The sequence below is a fragment of the Alosa sapidissima genome, chromosome 19 (assembly GCF_018492685.1).
Source record: "Alosa sapidissima isolate fAloSap1 chromosome 19, fAloSap1.pri, whole genome shotgun sequence".
NCBI lineage: Eukaryota > Metazoa > Chordata > Actinopteri > Clupeiformes > Clupeidae > Alosa > Alosa sapidissima.
In genome coordinates this window covers 10943566-10966139 of record NC_055975.1, presented here as the reverse complement: position 1 = coordinate 10966139, position 22574 = coordinate 10943566, and the positions used below count along the sequence as shown (strand labels likewise).

Below are 22574 nucleotides of genomic sequence, written 5' to 3'. Positions count from 1 at the left end.
GACAAGACCTTTAATGTTTGACGTCTAGAGCTATTGAGGCAAAGTTAATTGCTTCCGTGAGAACAAACTATTATCTGCCTTTTAGCCTAATTAACCCAATCCAGTATTTTATGTAATACTGCCACAATAGTCAAGTCAAACTTGATTCCCTTTATATCTCATAAGCTCAGCATAACTGCCTGTTGAGGTCCCACTTGATTTCCAGGTGGCTAGAGGTCCATACGGTGTGCAGTGAGGGGCAAACAGTGCTAATTCTCACTTAATTAGTTTAATTACTTTCAAATAGGCTTTGAATCCCAAGCAGCTGTTCAGTGTGTCAGTCAGTCACAGCTTGTCTCTAGCTCTCCATCGAGCCGCAGAGAGCACTGCTCTGTTCATTCATCACATCAAACCGTTCTCACCTCAACAGAACAACACGCCCAGACAAAACACTAAAGAGGGAAGATTTGTACTCTTTTTTTGTAATATACAAACACACAAGCTTCAGTGTTACTGAGGTTGGTTTCAAGCATGGAGATATACAGAAGCTTTGCACTATTTGGGCTTTAGACCACAGGATGGCAGCAGTGGTGTAACATGCAAGGATTCAGTTGATCCTGAAGCATTCCACCCCTTCCACAGTCAAACATGACAGTGTATCTGGTTTAATAAGCACAATGCACACCCTGAATTTCATACATAATATGCAACATTGACAGCTAAGGTCAGAAGGCACTGATGTCAAGTATCAGCTGGAGACTCCAGAGGCTATCTGGTTACTCCGCAGGGGAGAGCATCCACCTGCTTTAGACAAAGGCTCTATTGTCTGCAAATTTGGGTCTTCGGTGTCCTGTGTTACTTGCTCTACCGAGTTAAATATCTGTAATCGGAGACCAGCGCTGATTTGTTCCTTGTTGTCTATAATCACATTCAAATGGAGCCTCGGGTGGGTGTGTGATTTCTGGGCTGACAAATGGCCCAAAGAAAACATAGCAAGTTTCTGATTTCTTTGTGTAATGTCAACACAACATATCCGCTTACATTTGAGGCTTATGCTAGAAGGCCAGTAGAACTTCCAGTTGAAGTACAACCAGTCAGAAGCTTCCAGGCTGTGGCAATCTTGCACATGCTTAGTGTGTTACTCAGGCTATTTTTAGTGTTAGGGTTGGCTTGTTGTCTGTGCCATCAGCATAGTTCTCTTTAGTGCTGGCCCATCACCCCAATGATGATTGCTGTGTTAGAAGTCAACAAGGACACACACACACATTTGCTCTCGCTCACACTCACACACAGCTGAACCCCTTCTCTGATTGCATTAGGCGTGCGATTGACTGCCGGGTGCTCTGCACAACATAATCTAACGCTCACGAGCTGCCGAGTTGATTGGCTGCTCCGCCAGTGTTTCTCCTGTTGCCAAGCTCTAGTTAGCGCTGAGGCGTCCAATGAGCTGTGAGCTGCCACCAAAAGGAAATGGGTCATATTGTGTTCTGCTCATGCACCCACTGTAGGGCGAGAAACCAAACGTGAAATTCATTAGCCAACTGCAGAGTTTAATTAGCGACAAATCTCGAGGAGTCTTCCACAAGAGAACGCTGACTACTCAAGAAGTGCTGGGGAGTTCAACTTCTTATGTCCACTCAAGAGGAAATGAAGCACAGCATCTGAAGCTTCGTAATCAGTGTCACCAGTGCAGAAAAAAACTTGACTCGATGGAGCGCCAAATGGCCTGGGTAGTGGTCAGTTGGCTCTTGGATGATGTGCACGCTTTGCACACTGACATCTCGTGCACTTGTCACGTTCCCTTCAACTGTAAAATCTAATTCTCGTCGTAGATCGGGAGAAAGGGGTGACCTTCAGTTCCTAATCAGAGTGACATGGTCATGCTAGAGCAAAGTTTGTCTCAACTGAATGTCTGGAGCTCAGTGTGTTTGTGAGAAAATGCAGCATTTTTTAGATTTGAAATGTGAAAAAATGCCATTCAGCATAATGGATCGCTGATTAGCATTTTGTTTTGACACTGTGCATAAAATCTTTGGTAACACTTTTTCCAAGATGCTTGGAAATTAGGAATTCAACAAACTTTCACAGTTCATTATATGTCACCCTACTCTGCTTCGATTAAAAGGAACAGTGAACATACTGTAGAATGCAGAATGTATCAAAGAGACCAGAGAATGCCCTCTACTGTCCACCCAGCATCCAGCAGTTGCTCTCCATCACTACTCCCTCTCTCTCTCTCTCTCTCTCTCTCTCTCTCTCTCTCTCTCTCTCTCTCTCTCTCATCCCTCCATCAGCTCCCTGGCCCCCGCTGGTGTGAGCGGTGGCGTTGGCGTTGGCCCAGTTCTCTGAGTGGTAGGCTGGCCCAGTTAGCTCAGTGGCACACTTCTGATGGTGACGGTGATACTGCTGGGGGTGGCGCGGCAGGGTGCCCGGGGGAGGTGGAGTGGGGTCGGGTGGGTTGGGGGTATTGGGGTGGCAGACATTTCACAGATCAATAACCCACATACTGCAGGGCTGCCATGTCTGCCTGCCTGCCTGGCCTTCTTCATTATTCATGGTGAACGTCTCCAGGCTGGTCCCACATGTGTTTGGGTGTGTGTGTCTGTGTGGAGTGGGGAGGCTTTTACTGATTTCTCAGAGATGGAAAAGGTCTCTGAAGTGTGTCTGTGTGTGTGTGGTGTGTGTGTGTGCTAACAGAGGGTTTGGAGTATGGTGTGTGTGTGTGCTCTGCAAACCCTTCATGACGTAACTTCAGTTTTTAATTTGCTCAGTTTTATTCATGTAACATCTCTCAGAGTTGGGAGCTTATTGAAAGGGATTTGTCACAGATGCTGTGTTCTATCCTTGGACAGCCCTTGAGCGTCAACAACAAGCAACAATAGCAACAAACAAACAACATGCAAAAAGTGCAATTGACTTGAAATATCCCAAATTGGAGTTCTTTATTAAACACAACGCATTGCTACAGTACAGTCATTACAGTAGTGACTTGAGATCCAGTATTGCCTAAGTAAGCCCCAGGGGAACAGGCCGATGGTGACTCTGACGGAGGAAGCCTGGAGGAGACTTGAGCTCAAAGGGACAGTGGCCCCTGGCGCTTCTATTATGGCCGCCACAGGAGTGTGAATAACCGGACACACGTTTAGTTCATGTGTTAACGGGAGAGGAGGCTGTTTGGAGGGGCTGGCAGATTTGACACAGTCGGTTTCACACAATTACCTCTTCAAGCACCACTGTGAGTGAGTGTGTATGTGTGTGTGTGTGTGTGAGTGTGTGTGTGTGTGTGTGTGTGTGTGTGTGTGTGTGTGTGTGTGTGTGTGTGTGTGTTCATGTGTCTACTACTGTACATATGTGTACTACCTGCATGTTCATCCATCTAGTCATATTTCTGCATATGTGTATGGATTGTGTGTTTTGTACATATAAATACATTATACATATACAATTACAAGTGTAGGTGTCTGTGTGTAGGTGTGTGTGTTGGTGGGTCTCTGTGTGTGTGTGTCATAAGTCCCAGCCTCTGCTCCTCCGATGGAGGTGTGGCCGGTTGCAGAGCACCGCAGTGCTTAAGGTGAGACTGACCTTCCAGCAGCAGCACTACAGTAGCAACTCTCCTCTCCACTCCTCTCCTGTCCTCTCCTCTGCTCTCCACTCCTCTCCTCTCCTTTCCTTTCCTCTCCTCTCCACTCCTCTCCTCTCCTCTCTTGTCCTCTCTTCTCCATCCCCTCCTCTCTTCTCCTCTGCTCTCCACTCCTCTCCTCTCCTCTCTTGTCCTCTCTTCTCCATCCCCTCTCCTCTCCTCTCCTCTCTCCTCAGAGGCTCAGGAAGAGCCACACTTTCTCTCCACTCCTCCCTCTCTGCCCCATCCACGCTCCATCCGTCTCTTCTGTATTTCAGTCTTTCTTTCTCTCTTCATCTCCCTCTCCACTCCTCTCCCTCTGCCCCAAGCACTCGCTTCATCCCTCTCTTCTTTCCCTCCGCCTCTCTATCCCTCTCTCTCTCTCCTTGCCCATACTCCAGCATCCTGCCTCTTTTCTGATGTCCTGTGCATATCATTAGCAGCACCGTCTGTCCTCTCTCTCCTTTCTCTCTGCTCACAGTCCAGCTCTCATCCTCTTTTTTCTCTCTTTTTCCCTTGAGGGTTTTTATTATCTACCCCACCCCCCCACACACACACACACATACACACACACACACACACACACACACACACACACACACACACACACACACACTTTCACCCCTCCTCTCCTCTTTTCTCCTCTCCTCCCTCTCTTCTCTCTTTTCCCCTGCTGTATAGCATTCTGTTAAATTCCTTATGCTCCTTATCTTCCCCGTTTTCATCCCCTTTACTTCAGCATGATTTATATTATATTTATATTAAACATATAATATTATTTATATTAAATTTATATGAAATATATAACATGATTTATATATTAAACATATAGCATATTTCATTGGGGATCCCCATTAATACTCCAACCAATCTGTCTCTCTAACTGTCCTTTACAAACCTGAAAACATCCCTTGAAGTGTCGGTCTGACATCCTATTAGCACAAACTAGTGTTTGTCATCTATGAGAAATGACCAGTGCAGGGATGCAATCCATTCAGGAGGTGGACTGTCTTACACAGAGAGGCTTTTCAAAGCAATCATCTGCCTGGGAAAACTCACCGCCCCCTCGTTACAGTGCGCTGTTGTATTATTCAACAGAACTAAGCTCAGACCATCCCAAAGCAAAGCTGCATCAAAAGCTCCCCAAAAAACCATCAGGCCTGCAGTTGCTTGTCATTCAGGCACAAACTGCACAGGTGCACCTTTTTCCCTCCAAATCAACAGAAATGCTGAGCGTGAGCAAACTTCCGAAAGAGGGGTGGAGGGTGTGTGTGTAACTGTGTGTGTGTGTGGGGGGGGGGGGGGGGATTGTGTCCAGGCAGTTCTATAGTGCTGTTCAAGCAGCAAATTCATATATTGCTCCCATGGTTACAGAGGCAGCATGTAGCCAGGTCGCACTGCAGTGGAAGACGGTGCGTTTTTTTGTCATGGAAAGTAGAGGAGGAGAAATATAGCCCCCATGCTGCGTGGAACAGGATGTTAATGTGTCTGGCCCCTCTCGCTTTATGGCCCTGTGCTTTGTCCTGTGGGCTTTGGGAAGACCTTTTTGGCCACGTTTTTATATGGAAAGAGGAAGATTTGTTTACCTCTTTTACGACCGTTCATGGTTTTTTCATTAGTGGGATAGGTTGTAAATCTAAGAGTAAAGCAGCCCCCCCCCCCATACCATACCTCACGGCAGTAGAACCACAGACATCAGTCTGAATGTTTGCCCATGGTTAATTGTTTTTGACCGTTGGGACTTGTCCCAAAAAAAAAAAACGATGGCACCGACTGCAACGTTTATTCTTGGCTTCTCTGCACAGCTACCATGGAACCGTTGTTTGTCATTCGTTCATTCTTGAGCACATGCTCTGGTATTTATGGAAGCTTAGCATATTTAGCATTAGCCTTCCATGTCCACCTGTGGCCACTTTTGGATCCCTTTCACCATATTCATCATTTGTTTGACGAATGGCTTACCCCGCTGGTACTTTTAACAGCGTCATTTTTCAGCCCCCACCACCAGGTCCAGTGGGGTCCAGTGGGTCAACTCTAGCCTCAGTGCTGGATAAAGGATGTGGACATTTCAGACTGAGAGCTTCCTAAGAGATCAGCCAGATAGGGGGTGGGGGTGGGGGCAGCGCTTGACTCCACCTGCTTTTGATGGATGACATTGGGACAGAATGGCTCTATTGTGATGGTTGAGGGGAATGGAGGTTGTCTGATAAGACTGGGAGACTGGGTGGAGGCGGACACGCCGCGGGGGTCGTCCTCTGGTGTTGTTTGACCCCTCTGTGTGTCCGTGGGTGTTGAGTAGCATGCTGTGCGAGGCTGTGGTTGCCTTTGCACCATGCATGCATGTATGCCTGAGCTTTCATACATGTATAATATGTATGCCTGAGCTTGTGCTTTTACATAATTTAGATAGCTGAATTTTTGATGCATGTCTTCTGTAAGGATGTGTACTGTACACTGGCTCCGTGGATGTAGTGGTGATTCCACCGAATAAGGTCATGCTAGTCAAGCTCCTTTTCCGAATCAGGAAATCTCCCATTATGTTCAGTCGTGTGTGATACGATTTTTTAACTTCACACAATGAATATTGTGATCTTTCGCTTCTGTTTGAGGCAAATCTAGACGACATCTACCTCTAGAGCTCTTATTACTCACAGTGCTCTCATTTCATTAAGATGAATGTGGTGGGATCAGTGAAAGAATACCTAAATTATACAATTTATACTGCATCTCCCTGCAGTCAGTGGTCTTCTTGTCATGCTGTTTTTCATGACAACTCTAAAGAGTTACTCATTTTTATTCCTCTGTGCCGCCACTCTTCCTCACATCTTCAAATCACGACTGAGACAACGGAACAGGGAGAACGAGAGGGAGAGAAAAGAGGAATCATTAATGGAACCCACTCCAGGGGTCCTTCAGAAGCTCTGGTCCTAACAGGGGGTCCGTCTCTGGCCCTAATATATTCTGCCTCTATTGTCGGAGTGCTTTGATTAGTTGCATTCAGTGGCGTTTCTCCGGGAATTACTCCCCTCTCACTCCCTCTCTGAGCGGACACATACAGTATTAATCCTTTGAGTGAAACCCGCACACAGTATTCCCTCCTAAAAGGCTCTGAAGATACGGATAGAGAGATAGTGTGAAGTGAATGACTGTCATTCTAAAGCAGCTTTAGTGTAACATTGGACACACTTGTGGAGCCAAATTACCACATCACTGTGTTTTATCCAAAGGCATGTGTAAGTATTTGGGTCCAGTTCCAACAAGTATGCTTCACGTTGTTTCAAGCCTCGTAAATCATAGGCCTAGGAAAGCATCGCTCAGATAATCTGGCATCTGAATGGTAAATAAGTGAGAGTTCCAGCCTGTGTTGTTCCCTCTCTGTGTTGGCCAGAGCCCTCAGACAAACCCTGTTTAATGGTCCATGAAGAGGAGAGGAGAGGAGCTGCTTTGGCCTCTCTGGGGGGCTTATTTAGGGGGCCAGTGTGTGTGTGTGTGGGGGGGGGGGGGGTTCAGGGGTCGTCCTCATTATTTGGTGCGTTGTCCAGAGACGAGAGAGGTGCTCCTCCAGAGGCCCGGTCCAGCTCGCTCTGGGGCATTCGAGTGATGCCAGTCTCAACTGGGCTAACGCCATAGAGACCGCAGCCAGGCAAGGGGCACAATGGGACAAGTCAGCCATGAACACGGGGGACCAGCGGGGTTGTCAGGGGAAAGAACCCTACTATACCGACCTATTACAGCTCTCCTACCCCACCATTGCCACCATTACACTGGCTGAGGCATCAAAATGGCTTCCAGAAGCCACCGTTTTAGGAGTCACAGGAAAGCTGAAAGTGTGCATTTAAGTTGTTGGTACAAATATCCTAAAAAAGGTGCACGGTACATTATAGAGGGAATTGCGATGAGGAATTTGTGATGAGGAAAATAGGCAGCCTATGGACCGGCACAACAATCTAGCCCTGAGTGGGATTATTAAATGAAATTGAAGTTGTGCTGAGTAGGAAATAGTAGATGCAGAGAGGGAATCAATAGAGATGGGATGACCTTGGCACTCATCAGCTCCCAGAGCTCTGCTGTGGAGGGGAACAGGAAGGGGAAAGGGGGCGGGACCTGTGCCAGCAATCCAGGCAGCTCAACTTCACCTGATAGACAGAAAAAGAAATACCATTTCAGTCTTTCCCTATCTGTCCCATCTCTCTCTCTCTCTCTCTCTCTCTGTAACTCTCATTCTTTCTCAATCAGTTTACTCTCATTTTTTCTCAATCAGTTTTTTTCTCTGTAGGATATCTTTTTCTATCTCTTTCTGACACATACAGAGTTTGTTTTATCTCTGGCCTACTTACTTCTTTTTTTCTCACTCTCTTTCATAATCCCTCACATAGCCTCACATTATCGACTGTTCTCCATCTCATAGCTACTAAAGCCTCTAGGTTGATTGCTGTTGAAATATTGACATATTTGTGGTGCCCCTGAATAATTAATAGATTGTTGAGTTGTGTACCTCCTTTCATGATTGGATAGGGATGTGTGTGTATGTGTTTTGTGTATCTGTGTGTGTGTGTGTGTGTGTGTGTGTGTGTGTGTGTGTGTGTGTGTGTGTGTGTGTGTGTGTGTGTGTGTGTGTGTGTGTGTATGTGTGTGTGTATGAGATTTCTACCACCTCTGAAGTACGGCTTGATCACAGTAATAAGGCTTGATGTGGACAAGCCTCTTAAGAGCTGTGTTGGTGCTGACCTGACTTAAACAAGGCGCCTCGTGCCGCCTTGGGCTCTGGGGCAAACCGTTAACAACACAGGACTGCAAATTAGCGATAAAACTTGCAGTACTGTGTGTGTGTGTGTGTGTGTGTGTGTGTGTGTGTGTGTGAGAGAGAGAGAGTTCTGTTTAATTTAGTTGTATCTGTGTTTGTGTGTGTATGCCTTCGGCTCGTGTACTTCTTTCCTATATGCACAGCACCATGTGCAGTATGCTTGTTTAAATGCGCACCACATACTATCCCGTATGTATATGCTGTTTCAACACCGCACCCAAAGGCAGAGAAATGCTGATGGTTTAGTTCAGTCTTGACTCAGTAATGTATAGACAGCCATACCACAGGGAGGGTAAAGAAAGGCTAACTGTGGAGAGAGTAGTAGCCCCCTGATGAGGAGGCAGACCAGCCCAAGGGGTCCTCCCTGCTCTGCTCAGGAGCACTGCAGCAAACGCCTCCTGACAGCAGGACTGCTGGGTGGAGGTGTGAGCCTCCCCTGCCATGTCAGGCATCTCTCACACCCCTTCTGTGAACCATTAAAACAAAGACACAGACAAAAGGGATAGAGGGAGGGAGAGGAGGGTCGTGCACTAGCGGGATAGTATGTGGCGCACACCCATAAACAGTCTGAATTGTAGCATGTGTGTCTGGCTTGTTTCCAAGGATCCCTCTGTGGTCGTGCTCTCTATTGTGGAGGATGTAGTGATGAGGACTACTGTGCCCTTGGCAATGAGGAGGGAAGGTGACAGCATTCACAGATATTGCGCTAAAGTCTGGGGAGAGAAAATGAGAGAAACATAAAAAAAGAGTGAGACAGAGAGAGAGAGAGAGAGAGAGAGAGAGAGAGAGAGAGAGAGAGAGAGAGAGGCTCATACATGCGGCATGTGAGGGTGAGAGAGGGGAGGGGTGCAACATCACTTCCAGCCTGGACAGACAGGCAGAGAGACAGAACAGAGACGGTTGTAGTAGTGGATACCCAGAGGGACGTAACATTAGAGAGATGGAGAGAGAAAGAGAGAGAGAGAGGAGGAGTGGTCTTTCTCTGCCAGCCTGTGAGCTCACTGGGACTGTGTGTGTGAGAAGGAGGGACTGAGGGAGTGAGTGTGTGTGTGTGGTGATTGAGAGAGCTGGTGAGTGAGTGTAAGTGTGTGTGTGTGTGTGTGTGTGTGTGCGGTGGGCAGAGTCTGTGCCGTGCCTCCTTCGCTCTCTTCCGCTGCTCCACTCCGCTCTCAAACGCGGGACTGAGCTCCGCCACAGCTGCACCGTGTCCCTGTGGTCGGGCGCCGACTGCCCCACTTCACTCTCTTTCATCCTCTCTCACACACACACACACCTGGAACAATGGTGTTCATCGGCACCACACTCAAATCGGTCATCAAGTACTTCAAGAGGAAGGGTAAGCAGCATGTCTCTTTCAGGCTGATATCTATCTGATGCTGCATGTGTGTGTGTGTGTGTGTGTGTGTGTGTGTGTGTCTGTGTGTGTGTGTTGGTGTTGTCGTAGCACACACCCCATCCCTCATCACTCAAGGTCATATAAATATTTAACGTCCCTAAATTTCACAATGGGACTTGCACGTGTTATACTGTATCTGTACAATGCATCTGGACCACATGTCCAGCGTGTAGGTTGGGTGGCAATGCTCATCTCTGTGTGCAGTATCAATACTCTTCTTTTGCCCTTTGTGTACCTCTCAGTCCCCCAGTGGGGCATCTGTATGCTGGAGAAGTTACCGGGATAGTTAATCCTTGAGTGGCTGGGGCTTACGAGAGCTCTGGGTTGCTGGACGGGGCGTTTAGCTGAAGCGGCTGCTGCCTCTCTCTCTTGTTCGATTTCATGGTAGGAGGTTCAGCCGCTCTCAGCTCTGAAAGGGGCTGTGTGGGCTTTTCTCAAGAGCCGGAACGCTGCTTTGTTCTTGGGTTTGTGCAATTTAGGTCCAGATCCATGTGTTTCTCAATCAGTTTCTAGGGGGTTTAGATTGTAGAGAGGAGAGAGCTCTCTGTGTCTGTGCATCCTGGAGCTGAATGACCTTTTCATTTGAGTTGATCAGCAGATTGACATGCTCTGTTAAGGTTTGATCATTGCTTTCCTTTCAGCTGGTGTGTTTTGTAAAATCTCTGATTTTTAGATTACGCTAACTTCCATTTATCAGTAGGCATGAGGATTTTCCAGCCATCAGCTGATTTCATGCTGATTTGCCCAGCGGGATCAGACATCAATCTTATCGTGAATCAGAGCATCTTCCTCCCATCCCATCCCATAATTATCCCATTGTCATGCCAACTTCCCTATGCCAACCCGCTTTTCCAGGTCACCTTGAGCTGTCCCTGAGAAGCAGATTACACACTTTTCCATGAGGGATGGATGGGGTTTATTTTGGCGCAGTGCAATCACAGAGTCTTACTCCCAGGAGCCTGAGAACTATTGAAATGGGTCGGTCCCCCAAATCCAGCGCACGTTGGCTGGGTCTGTACAGGATGAGAGCCTGCACCAGCCCGTGGTCTGCTGGAGTACAGGGCTGTTGTTTTGGGTCAGTGGTGGAGGTGAGGTCCCCTGAAAGAGAAAGCTCAGGGGTGGGTGGTGTGGTGGGGGGTGGGAGGGTTGCCAGGTGCTGGCGCCTGGATGACAGGTTTACGACCTGCTCCCGTTGGGCTTCCCACGCCATCATTATTCGCGCTAATCCTACCTGCTAGCCTACGTAGGCTAATTTTAGGGCTGACCGCAGAAGCACGCTTAATGATGCCGCTCTCCCGCTCAGACTGCTGCAGTGTGCCCTTTCCTTTGTGACACTCCTGCCATTCTATAGGCACCCGCCGCATACGCAGCCGCGCGGGATGAGCCCGGCATGGGGACAGCAGAGGGGGAAGGACACAGTGGCATGGACACTACTGAAGTGATACAACTTCCACAAAACGTCCACACTGAAGTCATATGTATAGTTGTAATTTAAGTCTTTTAGATTATTGGTGCAACTCAATTAAGCGCTTAAGATTTGAAATACACATGCATGTCTTAAATGTTTATTATTTTTTATTTATATTATTATATATATATATATATAAATATATATACTGTATATATATATACATGTGTGTGTGTGTGTGTGTGTGTTTATGTATGTATATGTATGTGTATATGTATATGTATGTATATATATCACATGAGCAGGATTCCTGGAGTGTAGCCTCCATTCACATGTCCAGTTTCCAGAGGTGATAAGAGTGTTGTTTAAAACTCCCATGTCACCGTGCTGCGTGTCATCGCAATGCTCTGCTGACCTGATTTACTGCAGAAATCAGGAAATGATCAGCGTAAGCCCGATCAATAGTTATTGACGGGTCGCCTGATGCCCGCTGGTGACTGACTGGCATCCGGGATCAGCCGTGGCTCAGAGCTCCCAGCGGGAGAGTGGCGCGGGCGTGCGGGCATTCAGGGCTGCCTTCTGACAGCGCTCTAATCAAATTAAGAGCCCAGACATGGGCAGAGTGCAGACGAGCGTTTTCTTTTTTTACACTGTTACCCAAATGCCTCCATCCCAGGGGCGTTTCAATCACCCCTCCAGACTTTGAGCGCAGCCAAGGCTAACTCACATGTTTGGCATCGCCTAAAAGGGCCTTCGCTGTTTGCGGTACAAAAACAGATTCAGATGCTGAGGTTGGAAGGTCAAGCGATCCCAGAACAAAAAGGATGTTGTTATTTTGTGTTGCTTATTTTTAAAATGAACTTTAAAATTGTGAGATAATTACGGGATTTTCCTCAGATATGGTATTTATGTTAGTATGAGAATATGTTTTGCAAAAAAAAACTGAAAGACAGTAAGAAAGCACAGAAACACAATGGGTGCCTAGTGCCTACACAGTTTCTGAGCTTGATCTAAAACAGTGTTTCTCAAACTTTTTCAGACGAAGGACCACTTAACCAATAAAAACAAAACGCACAGACCACCTAGCTAAAAAAAAAAAAGATTAGACCTACTTCAACAGTATAATAGCCTACACAATAGGCCTACTCACTGAACCACCTTGCTTATTGTCTTTGCACTTTGCTTATTGTGTCAGTGGATTCATTTGATTTACACTACATAGACAGTGTTGCAGAACTGTTTGGATTTACATACAAGTTGGTTCAATATTGCAAACAACTCATCTATATTATATTTTACCACGTCTGCTCGCGGACCACTTGGGATAGTTTGCGGACCACCAGTGGTCCCCGGACCACACTTTTAGAAACACTGATCTAAAACTACAAGTCCATATGTGCAACTAAATCTGAGCAGCAGGAAGTTAATAAATGCTTAGTCAGCTTAAGTGACATCACAATGGTGATATATGTTCCATTCCACTGACGCTGTTTAACCCCTTTTAGGCCATATTACTTGACCTTTGCCCTAACTTGCTGGTGCGTGTGTGTGTGTGTCCACAGCCGTGTCTAGCCTGGACGATGAAAGCAAGTGGACGGTGCACTACCAGGCCCCGTGGCACCAGCAGGAGAACGTCTTCCTGCCTGGCGCCAGGCCACCGTGCGTGGAGGACCTGCACAAACAGGCCAAGGTCAACCTCAAGACTGCCCTCAGAGGTACACACACACACACACACACATACACACAAACACACACACACACACACACACACACACACACACACACACACACACACACACACACACAACCTCAAGACCAGCGGTGAGAAGCATCCCACGAGAGGGCTTTAATATTTTAATATACACATGCACATTTACATAGACATTTAATTGTGGTTAGCATTACCAGGATTCCAGCTTTCCATTATTGGAATTCTGGTCAGGGCGGGATGCCTTTGTAAGTCTTCTTTAGGCAGAAGTGTCAGCTAAATCCTGTGCATTTCACAAGAGCTGTTATCCAAAACTGCAGTACCTTTATCACAATTCAGTCATTCATTCCTTTCATCAGCAGTGTTCCCTTTGTGGAATCAATGACCGTGGAGTCGTAAGCATCTCACTAAACCAGCCGAGCTCCAGGAGCCGAGCTGAGCTACAATTGTTGACTATACAGTCATTTTCCTCAGGTTGCACTCAGTGCCAAGGCCAGCAGTTTGATTCAATCACTCCTGAGCACAAGAATCAAGAAACTCCAAGGCACTCTCTATTGAAAAAGTTAAAAAGCCTTTATTATCATGGCTTGGTCAAGTTAACCTTCTAAAAAACTCTTGGAGTTTCTTGATTCTTGGCATTTAGTTTCCCATCCAAAGAGCACCTCTGAGTCCAAGAAGCGCTCCTCTACCCCCATTCTTTGTTCACTCCTGAGCACAGTCCATCTCACTGCAGGGCTTTGCCCAGAGATCAGCTGTGTCCTCTGCGCTGCTAACTCTCCATAGTGCCCATTTAGCCAAGGCCATTAGTTACAGTACGTCTTTAAAAGAGAATTGGATGCATTGAAGCACATCGTTAAGATAGCAAGTTAGCTGACTTCTGGACCTAATGGTTCCGTAGTTCTGGGAGTTCTGGGCCAGATGAGAGCCAGAGCTGGGCCAGACATACTTCAGTGTCACCTCAGATCTGGGTATGCACTGGCCATAGAAGACACACACTGAACTGCCCTAACATGCAGTGTATATTGCACTAGAGTGTGATGTAATGTACAGTATGAATGTTATATTTCCATTTATTCATTTAGCTGACACTTTGATTCAAAGTGTCCTACAGATGAAGCTACAGAGCAGAAAGGAGACCTTAGAGTAGAGTTCCATCTAACATGCAGCTGGTCATCCTGTCTTTCTGTCTAAATATGTGTGGATTTATTACATTCATTCCAGCTGCATTGTATAAATCAGACAAGGAGCAAGCCCACACTAGCTCCTCATGTCACCATCTCTCGGCCCTAACCAGACCAGCAGATGCACATGATACTGTTAGAAGTGATGTGTGAAGCACTCTGTGCTGATGATGGCATTTCATATGAAATATGTTAAGCACCACATGTTTGGTTTAGTCCTGGTCACCTGCACCATCCTGTCAATACTCAAGAAGCAATAAGATAAGTGTCTGATTCATGCCAGATAAGGGCAGATTCATACCAGATAAGGGCTGCCCGCTTTATCATGCCAGTTAGCGGCTCCCTCTGTTACCTGAAATCATTGAACTAGAATTTAGTTTTAAAATGTCTTCAGATATTTTGTTTGATGTTGAATTGAGTTCATCTTTAATGAGATGATCAATTGTGAGGCAACCAGATTGCTTTCTTCTGTGGGTCTGTGTGCAAGTTGTGTAACTCTTTGAAGAGAAAAATGAATCCGTTATAAACACACAGGGTGGACCTACAGTAAAAAGCTCTCCTTTGTGCCTCAAACAGGTCAAGCACAGCGGGGCATAGATAAAGTGTGCGGGCTGGGGGGCTGCTAAGCCAGTGGGTATCTGATTCCACTCTCACCTTTTCCCCAGAGACCTGATACACTTTGCAACCCCCTCCGTGCCCCTGCGCACCCATTGTATTTCTTAATTAGGAGAGTGAATCCAGCAGGCCTGTGTCCGTTTGAGTGACCGTTACAGGATTACTCGGGCCTCTCTGTCTCTCTCTCTCTCCCTCCCTCTCTCTCCCTCTCTTTCTCTCTCTCCCTCTCTCTCTCTCTCTCTCTCTCCCTCCCTCTCTCTCTCTCTCTCTCTCCCTCCCTCTCTCTCTCTCGGTCTCTGTGTCGTCCTTGAATGCTAATGGTTTTCATGTGAGTTTCATACGACCTCCATTTGACAGTGCTGTCATAGCAGCGGCCCACGTAGCAGATGGTGACCAGAAACTAGCCCAGATTGGGCTGCTGACTTCTGGCGCTCGGCACAGTAGTTGTCCAGGTGAATATGGCCAAACACTTTTCCCCATGAGTGCCCTCACGTTTGGCAACCTGGCAAAACAGTATCCCTTCAAACAATATCCCCATTTGGCCAACGACACGTTAAACGTCTTTAAGCTTGTGTTTTAAGCTTTAACAGGATTAATTTAACAGGTTGACTTTACATTGGCTTACAGAGCCCTATGGCTATTGGCTATTTCCCATCTGTCTGGCTATGTCCATCAGTGTTTTTAATTCATACTGTATCGGCATCAGCATGTGACTTGTGCTTGACTTAGGAGTTCAGCAGGTGCCACATGTCATGTGACAACCACTATTTAAATCCCTTCTGTTATGAGATTAGAGACAGAGAGAGAGAGAGAGAGAGAGAGAGAGAGAGAGAGGAGTCTTTGTTTGTAACACTTAGAAACTGCAGTGGGCCACTAGTTCTGTCCACTGGATAGCCAGACTGTCAATGAGTGTTAAAAGGGCTGAAGTAAAAGGACCTATGAACTTTGCACCATGGAGTTTTTATGTGTCTGTTTTGGTTTTCATCTTTGCTGAAGAGCTACTTTGTATTAAACACTACCTCAATTGCTCTCTTCTCTTTAGAAGACATTTATTAGGGGAATATCAAGAAGAAAGCAGTAACCTAGCGCACTGTGTTTACAGCAGATCCAGTGGCCTGCTGCGATCATTTTATGACCTATAAATACACACAGCGGCCAGGACACTATAAGCACAGCACTGTTCCTGGAGGGCCAGTTTCAACAGGCTTTTGAGTGTTACTACAGTGTGGACAGAAATCAATGGCTGTCATGCTTTAGTGTGAAATTGATCTCAGTCCAATGTGAAGACAGAGACTGTACAGCAAATGATCGGAGCTGATAATGGTCAGCCAGGGTCATGCAGAGTACCAGTGTAATCTCAGTGTAAACAACAACAACAAAACATTGGCCTGGAGTTCAGGGCTGTTAGATAGATCAGCACTAAATATAGCAAAGGATATTTAACTTTTATTCTTAAAAACATACATGTTCTATGTAGAGGGAGCTCTAGATCGCTAAAAGTACCCAAAACTACTTAGTATAGGAGTTGTGTTTGTGTCTGCTATGGTGATCTGACCATCTGAACAGTCATGTCTGCTGAGGAGTCTCTCACGTTAGGACGTAAGGAGTGTTTCTCTGTGAGAGTGGGACGTATCTCTTATTGGTTTTGTGTGTGTGTTTGTGTGTGTGTGTGTGTGTGTGTGTGTGTGTGTGTGTGTGTGTGTGTGTGTGTGTGTTGTCGTAACACTTTGTCCTCTGAGTCGTCCTCGCCTTTGTTCCCCTCTCGGCGAGTGTTTTTCAAACAAGTTTGCGTGTGTGTGAAGTTTTGAATGTCGGCCTCGCAGCTTCTGTGACCCTTTTTTGGCTTTGTGATTCCTCTGTCTCCTTGCTCTTCCACTGGTCCACTGTATTGTCTGTTCTTCAATGCTACCACTGAAAAAAAAAAATACTTTATATGACAATGGAAGTGCATCAAGCAAAAGTTCATCATCCTTCAACAAGCCCACGCTTCAGGGGAGTGACTGCCATAGTAACAGAATACATGTATTTGATTGATATAGTCTTACCTTTTGGAACGTATGATATCTGTATTTGCTTTATCTGTGTGATGGAGGGGAGGTTGGGTTTTGTTTGTGAATGGATTCAAAATCCCTGTGACGATCCCACATCCTCATGATGATTTTCTGCTGCAGTAAAGCTGGGCGGTGACTTTGCCAAATCTCACTGTGCTCACTGACTGTGTGTGTGTGTGTGTGTGTGTGTGTGTGTGTGTGTGTGTGTGTGTGTATGTGTGTGTGTGTGTGTGTGTGTGTGTGTGTGTGTGTGTGTGTGTGTGTGTGTGTGTGTGTGTGTGTGTGTGTATGTGTGTGTGTGTGTGTGTGTGTGTGTGTGAAGGGAAAGGGAGAAAGCGAGCCACTGCACCAAGCTACAGATGAGGTAATTACCTCTTTGTGCTAGTCAGGTGGGAGAGTGATGGAGAGAAACAGAGTGGGAGAGAGAGAGATGGAGAGAGAGGAAGGAGAGAGAGAGAGGGATGGGCTGCAAAGAGAGAGGAGTGCAGTGGGATGAAAGGATGCAGATAGCAGAAGAATATGACTATGGGGAAATGTCGGAAAGTGAAGCTGAGAGCAGAGAGACAGGAGGAAAAAGAAAGGAAAGCGACAGCGCAAGAAAAAGGAGGAAGAAGAAAGGATGACAGAGGAGTGAACAGAAAGAAGAGAGAGAAACGGACAGAAAGAAGCCCTCGCTCACGGTGGGGCATAATTAGAGAGTATGTCATGTCAGCACATAGAGCTGTTCAGGCCAGATGAATAGATGTGTCAGGGCCAGGTGTCCACACACACACACACACACAGCTCACTGATATATTCAGGCTAGTGCTTACAGTACACACACCTTTGCTCTGTGCTGGGCTTATTGGGGTTATTATTTTTGGCCCAGTTTAGAGTGATCTTCATTAAGTGTGTAAAAAGACGTGTGCCCTGTGCTCATCAGGTCATTTATCTTTCATTCTTTATTACGTTTTCTGTCCAGGGCTTCTTTGGTCTGACCACCCCAGTGGTCCCCCAGAGGTCATGAAGGACGGTTTCGGAAGGTTTCGTCAGTTTATTTGGATAAATTTGAGCTATTTTTGCAGCATGGTTTGTGAAAATATACACTGTTAACTCTGAACAAAATGAACATTTCAATTAGGTCTGATTAAATGAGTCTTTTGTGTCTTAGTTGTCAGGGTATTCTCATATAGTGTTTTAATAAGAGACTCTCGGTAAGCTCTTTGTCACACACAAGTATGGCCTGTGTGAGGATTGAGGATTTGGAGAGATTGAGACGGGTACCCCAGGGCTCTGGTCACTTTCTGTCCTCTGGGTAGTGACAGGACCTTCCCCACGCCATCTGTCATCAGACTGGGGGAGTGTCATATCCTCCTCCACGCTTGCATGCTCACACACACACACACACACACACACACACACACATGCACACACACACACACATCTCCCGTCAAGTGGCCAGCTAGCCAGCACAATGCAGATGGGCTTTATCCATGCTCCTTGTCAGTGTAAACCCGTGCAGTCTGGCCGGCCCACAGTTTGTCCCATCCCTCAGAAGACCTATGGGGTTTTAATCCAAACGTTTCACTCACTCTCAGTTTTCCTGTGATGTGCACACAATACAGTACAATGCAAATCAATAGCTATGCTGCCAATCCTGTGTGTGGTAATCTGATGCAGATACTTTAGTTCTCTCAGAGGAACAGCGGTTTCCATTAACTGGTGTCTCATCCCTCTCTTGTTCTCTCCTGTTCACCCCTCTCCTTCTCTCATCCCCCTCTCCTCTCCTCTCCTGTTCACCCCTATCCTTCTCTCATCCCCCTCTCCTCTCCTCTCCTGTTCACCCCTATCCTTCTCTCATCCTCCCTTCTTTCCTCTCCTCTCTGCTTGTCTTATCTCCCCTCTTTTCTCTTCCCTTCTCTCCTTCCCTCTCCTCCCCTGCTTTCTCCTCTTCTCTGCTCTCTCCTTCTCTCCTCTCCTCTCCTCTCCTCTGTTATTTCCCCCTCTCCTCTCCTCTCCTTTGCTCCTGACAGAATGCGACAACCTGAGGAAAGATGGCTTCCGCACCTCGCAGTACTACTCCCAGGGTCCGGCCTTCTCCTCCTGCAGCCTGTCCGACAGCGTCCACAGCCAGCCGGACACAGAGCAGCGGGACAAGAAGGTAACGCACCACCCTCACCGTCATACAGTCCCCATCTGCCCATACTCCCTACAGGGACACACAGCAGGGACACTGGGTCTAGGGTCATCTCCACCCTGCCTGTCCAGCATGGACCTCTCTGATGTTGCCCACTAGCTAGAGATGTAGCCAGAGCAGCAACACACAGGGCACCATTTATCATGCACCAAACAGTTTGAGAGCACCTTTTTTTGTTGAAACACTTTTGGATGTCCTCCAGGGGATTTTTTGGAAGTCAGCTCTTAACTTAAAACAGCACAGAGCAGAGGAGCAGTGTTCCCATTGTTGTTGTTTTCTTTTATTATTATTTATTTAGAATCAATATTTGTATCTTTTTTTCCATGTTGTAACTCCATTTAGTGTTGTTATTTTTGAGACCTGTCAGGCTGTTGGTGAAAGTAGGTCAAAGTAACACATGGCCGACTTAAGTCTAATGCTCAGTGGGAAAGCTGGCCTGAGACTGGTCTAATGGACAGCGTGTTGATATTCATTATCAACGGGGAAAGTCCCAATAGATCTGAAGAATTTGTCTGCAGAGTTTAACTCACAGATTCAATTATGTGTGATGTGCGTTACTCTTCTCTACACATGCACAGACACACACAGGCACGCACACACTTACGCACACACTCACACATACACACACACACACACACACACACACACACACACACACACACACACACACACACACAGACACACACAGACACACACACACACACACACACACAAACAAACACAAACATTCCATCTCATGAACTAAGAGAGAGAGAGAGAGAGAGAGAGAGTGGGTGTATGGGTGTGTGTTTTTAATCTTCTCAATTTCATTTACAATTTTACTTTCTAATAAATTGATTCAGGTTTACCAGTATATACATTTAAATACTGTTGTACTGTTCCCATACAGTGCTTGTCAAATTATTTATTTAATTCAATTGAAAAGACGTAGTGATCTTACACTGCCCTCCTCTGGTGAGAATGAGTAATTGTTACTGCAACATAATTCACTTGAAGATGGATAGTACTTGGATGATATCTAAAGGATTATAATTACATATATGTTAATATGTTACAACAAATTCTGTCAAAAGTTTCTATTTTCTTTTGATTTCATTTTGCTGTTTTGTTCCTCCTTTCCTGCAATCTATTTTGTTGAGCAGTCCAGGCTGCTAGACTGTTTGAGTCAGTCTTGCCTCTCTCTCTGCTGTCATTTGAGACCTTGGAGGAGAAAGGTACTTTTAGCCCCTCCTTCCCAGAGACGTAGAACTGTGCAGTGGTCAGCTGGAGATAGGCTCTGTGTAGCACTGTGTCTCTCTGTGTAAAACGGTGGCCTTGTACTCTACTCTATGTGGACCCTTGTAGAACCCCCTCCTTGCCTAGTTTTCAGAAATATGACTAGTGATTGTACCTGTTCTAGAACCCCAAAACACAGTCATGTTGCCTGTGGTGTTGCTGTTATTCTGTTCCTAAACAAACAAACAAACACAAAAGCTCTTTAAAAGATGTTGTTCATGCCTGTTCAAATTAGGACTGAGAACATTACTTTCATCATTTTGTCTTGGATTAGGCATTACAGTAATATGGAAATGAGTTCTATTTGTCCTCCCTCTAATAAAACATACTTTAGGATTCTGTTTGATCTCAGGCTGTAACGAGACAGCTGAATAATTCAGTAGATTACACAAAACCATAGCGTGCCCCCCAGGGCTTTTAACCACTCATTCACTCTCAGAAATATTTCATTAAGATAAAGGCACTGAATGAAGCAACGTGTAGATATTAAGATACAAGTTTTTTTCTCTCAGCCACTGCTTCCTATTACAGTGCGTGGGTGGAGGGATATGCTCATCTCCCAGAACAACATTGCTCAGGGAAACTCATACCAAGTTAGAAGAACGCTGAAATATGAAGTTAAAATAAATTTGTTGTAGCAACTACAGAAATGTGGTAAAATTGTGCAATCTGACTCTATGCTGTGTGTGTGTGTGTGTGTGTGTGTGTGTGTGTGTGTGTGTGTGTGCGCGCCCACTTGGCATGTCCAGTCCTCAGACTCCTCCCCTGAAGAGGAGAGCCTGGTCTACATCCGGGCGCACACGCCGCTCATTGAGGACATGAACGGACATGACAGCAGCATCTACTCCAGCTGGAACCAGTCCTTCCCCCTGCCCACTCCAGAGGAGAAGATGAGACAGCAAGCCAAGTCTGTGCTCACCGACATCGTCCCCATCAACATCACAGGTAGCACTGGACAGCCACTTCCTCCAACTGCTCCCCCTCTTCCTCCTCTTCACTGACAGGGGCCAACCGCTAACTACAGAAATACTATGGAAAATGTGTAATATTTAAATACTATATGAAGACATATAAATACTAGTAACTAAGCTATACAGTATCTCATAGAACCTATAGTTTTGTAATTGTATCCCTTTGTAGGTGTTAGTGGTGCATCCGAAACAGAATAGCATGAATTCATAATGCAAATGGAGCACTCAATCCAGCCTGTTATGTGTGAGTGATGTTGATACCCTGCCATGTGTTAAAGTGTAATCCCTGTTTTAGCTTGTGTTGTGATTGGCAACAGTAGATTTGTCCAAGATAAACACACACTCTCTCATTCTCTAACTTTCTCCCTCTCTCTCTCTCTCACTCTCTCTCTCTCTCTCTATCACACACACACACACACACACACACACACACACACACACACACACACACACACACACACACACACACACACACACAGAATGGCAGAAACAGGACCTGTTGTCCACAATCACACACAGCACACTTTAGCAGCTTGCATTCAGCAGTTCATCCCAGGCTCGCTCTGCTATGAAATGTGACAGATGTTGTGTTGGATGATCGTTTATAGTTCAATATAAACCAGCATCACCAGTCACTACTCCGTATGCCCCCAGAGAGAGTGTGTGTGTGTGTGTGTGTGTGTGTGTGTGCATGTGTGTGCGCGCATGGGTGTGTGCATGTGCGCGTGCGTGTGTGTGTGCACCTGTGCGTGTGTGTGTGTGTGCGTGCGTGCAGTGTGTGTGCGTGTGTGTGCCGTGTGCGCTTGCCTCAGTAACAGTCCGTCTGCTTGCTCTCCGCTGCCTTGACCCCAGGCGAGACCTTTGACCGACAGGCCAGCTTCCGGCGCTCCCTCGTAAACACTGACACTGTGATCAGGCGGCCAAAGAAGGTCAGGAGGAGAAAGACTATAACAGGGGTGCCTGACAACATCCAGAGGGAACTAGGTAGGAGCCTGCATGCAGTGCTGCTGTCCGTCTCAACTCAGTCTGTCCAAGCTCATTGCACTTGAGTGGTTCTGAAGTCCATAAAATGCTATCACTAGAGATACAGTACTAGCCTGGGTGGGCCCAGATGAACCTGTTAGCAAACTTGAATTTGATTGGACCTGCAGAACAAAATTAGATTTGCTGTCAGGTTTGTCTGGGTCCATTCACATGCTATTACAAGAAGTGCACTTATTGTTATTGCCACTACTCACACACGTTGAAATGTATATGCATTTTCATAGATATTTGCACACATTTCTCTTCAGCATTACTTTATTGGAATCCATTTAATAGTAAAAGCCATTGGATAAAATCATGTGCTGTGACACAAAGGCTTGCTTAGAAACAGAACAGTTGCATTTGAG

The 22574-nt window shown here is 46.2% G+C and overlaps 1 protein-coding gene across 5 annotated transcripts in view; it reads left to right on the top strand.

The window, feature by feature from the left end:
• The window catches only part of nhsl1a (NHS-like 1a), a 72946-nt gene that overhangs the window by 40761 nt on the left and 9611 nt on the right, over positions 1-22574 (top strand). For 3 of the 5 annotated variants that reach the window (XM_042072717.1, XM_042072721.1, XM_042072718.1), the window contains exons 2-5: positions 12769-12921; positions 18774-18901; positions 20962-21157; positions 22036-22167. In XM_042072717.1, coding sequence (XP_041928651.1) covers positions 12769-12921; positions 18774-18901; positions 20962-21157; positions 22036-22167 — 609 coding nt within the window. Of the gene's footprint in view, positions 1-9484; positions 9739-12768; positions 12922-18773; positions 18902-20961; positions 21158-22035; positions 22168-22574 lie in introns of those variants that run through there. The other 2 variants (XM_042072720.1, XM_042072719.1) reach the window with 2 other exon arrangements.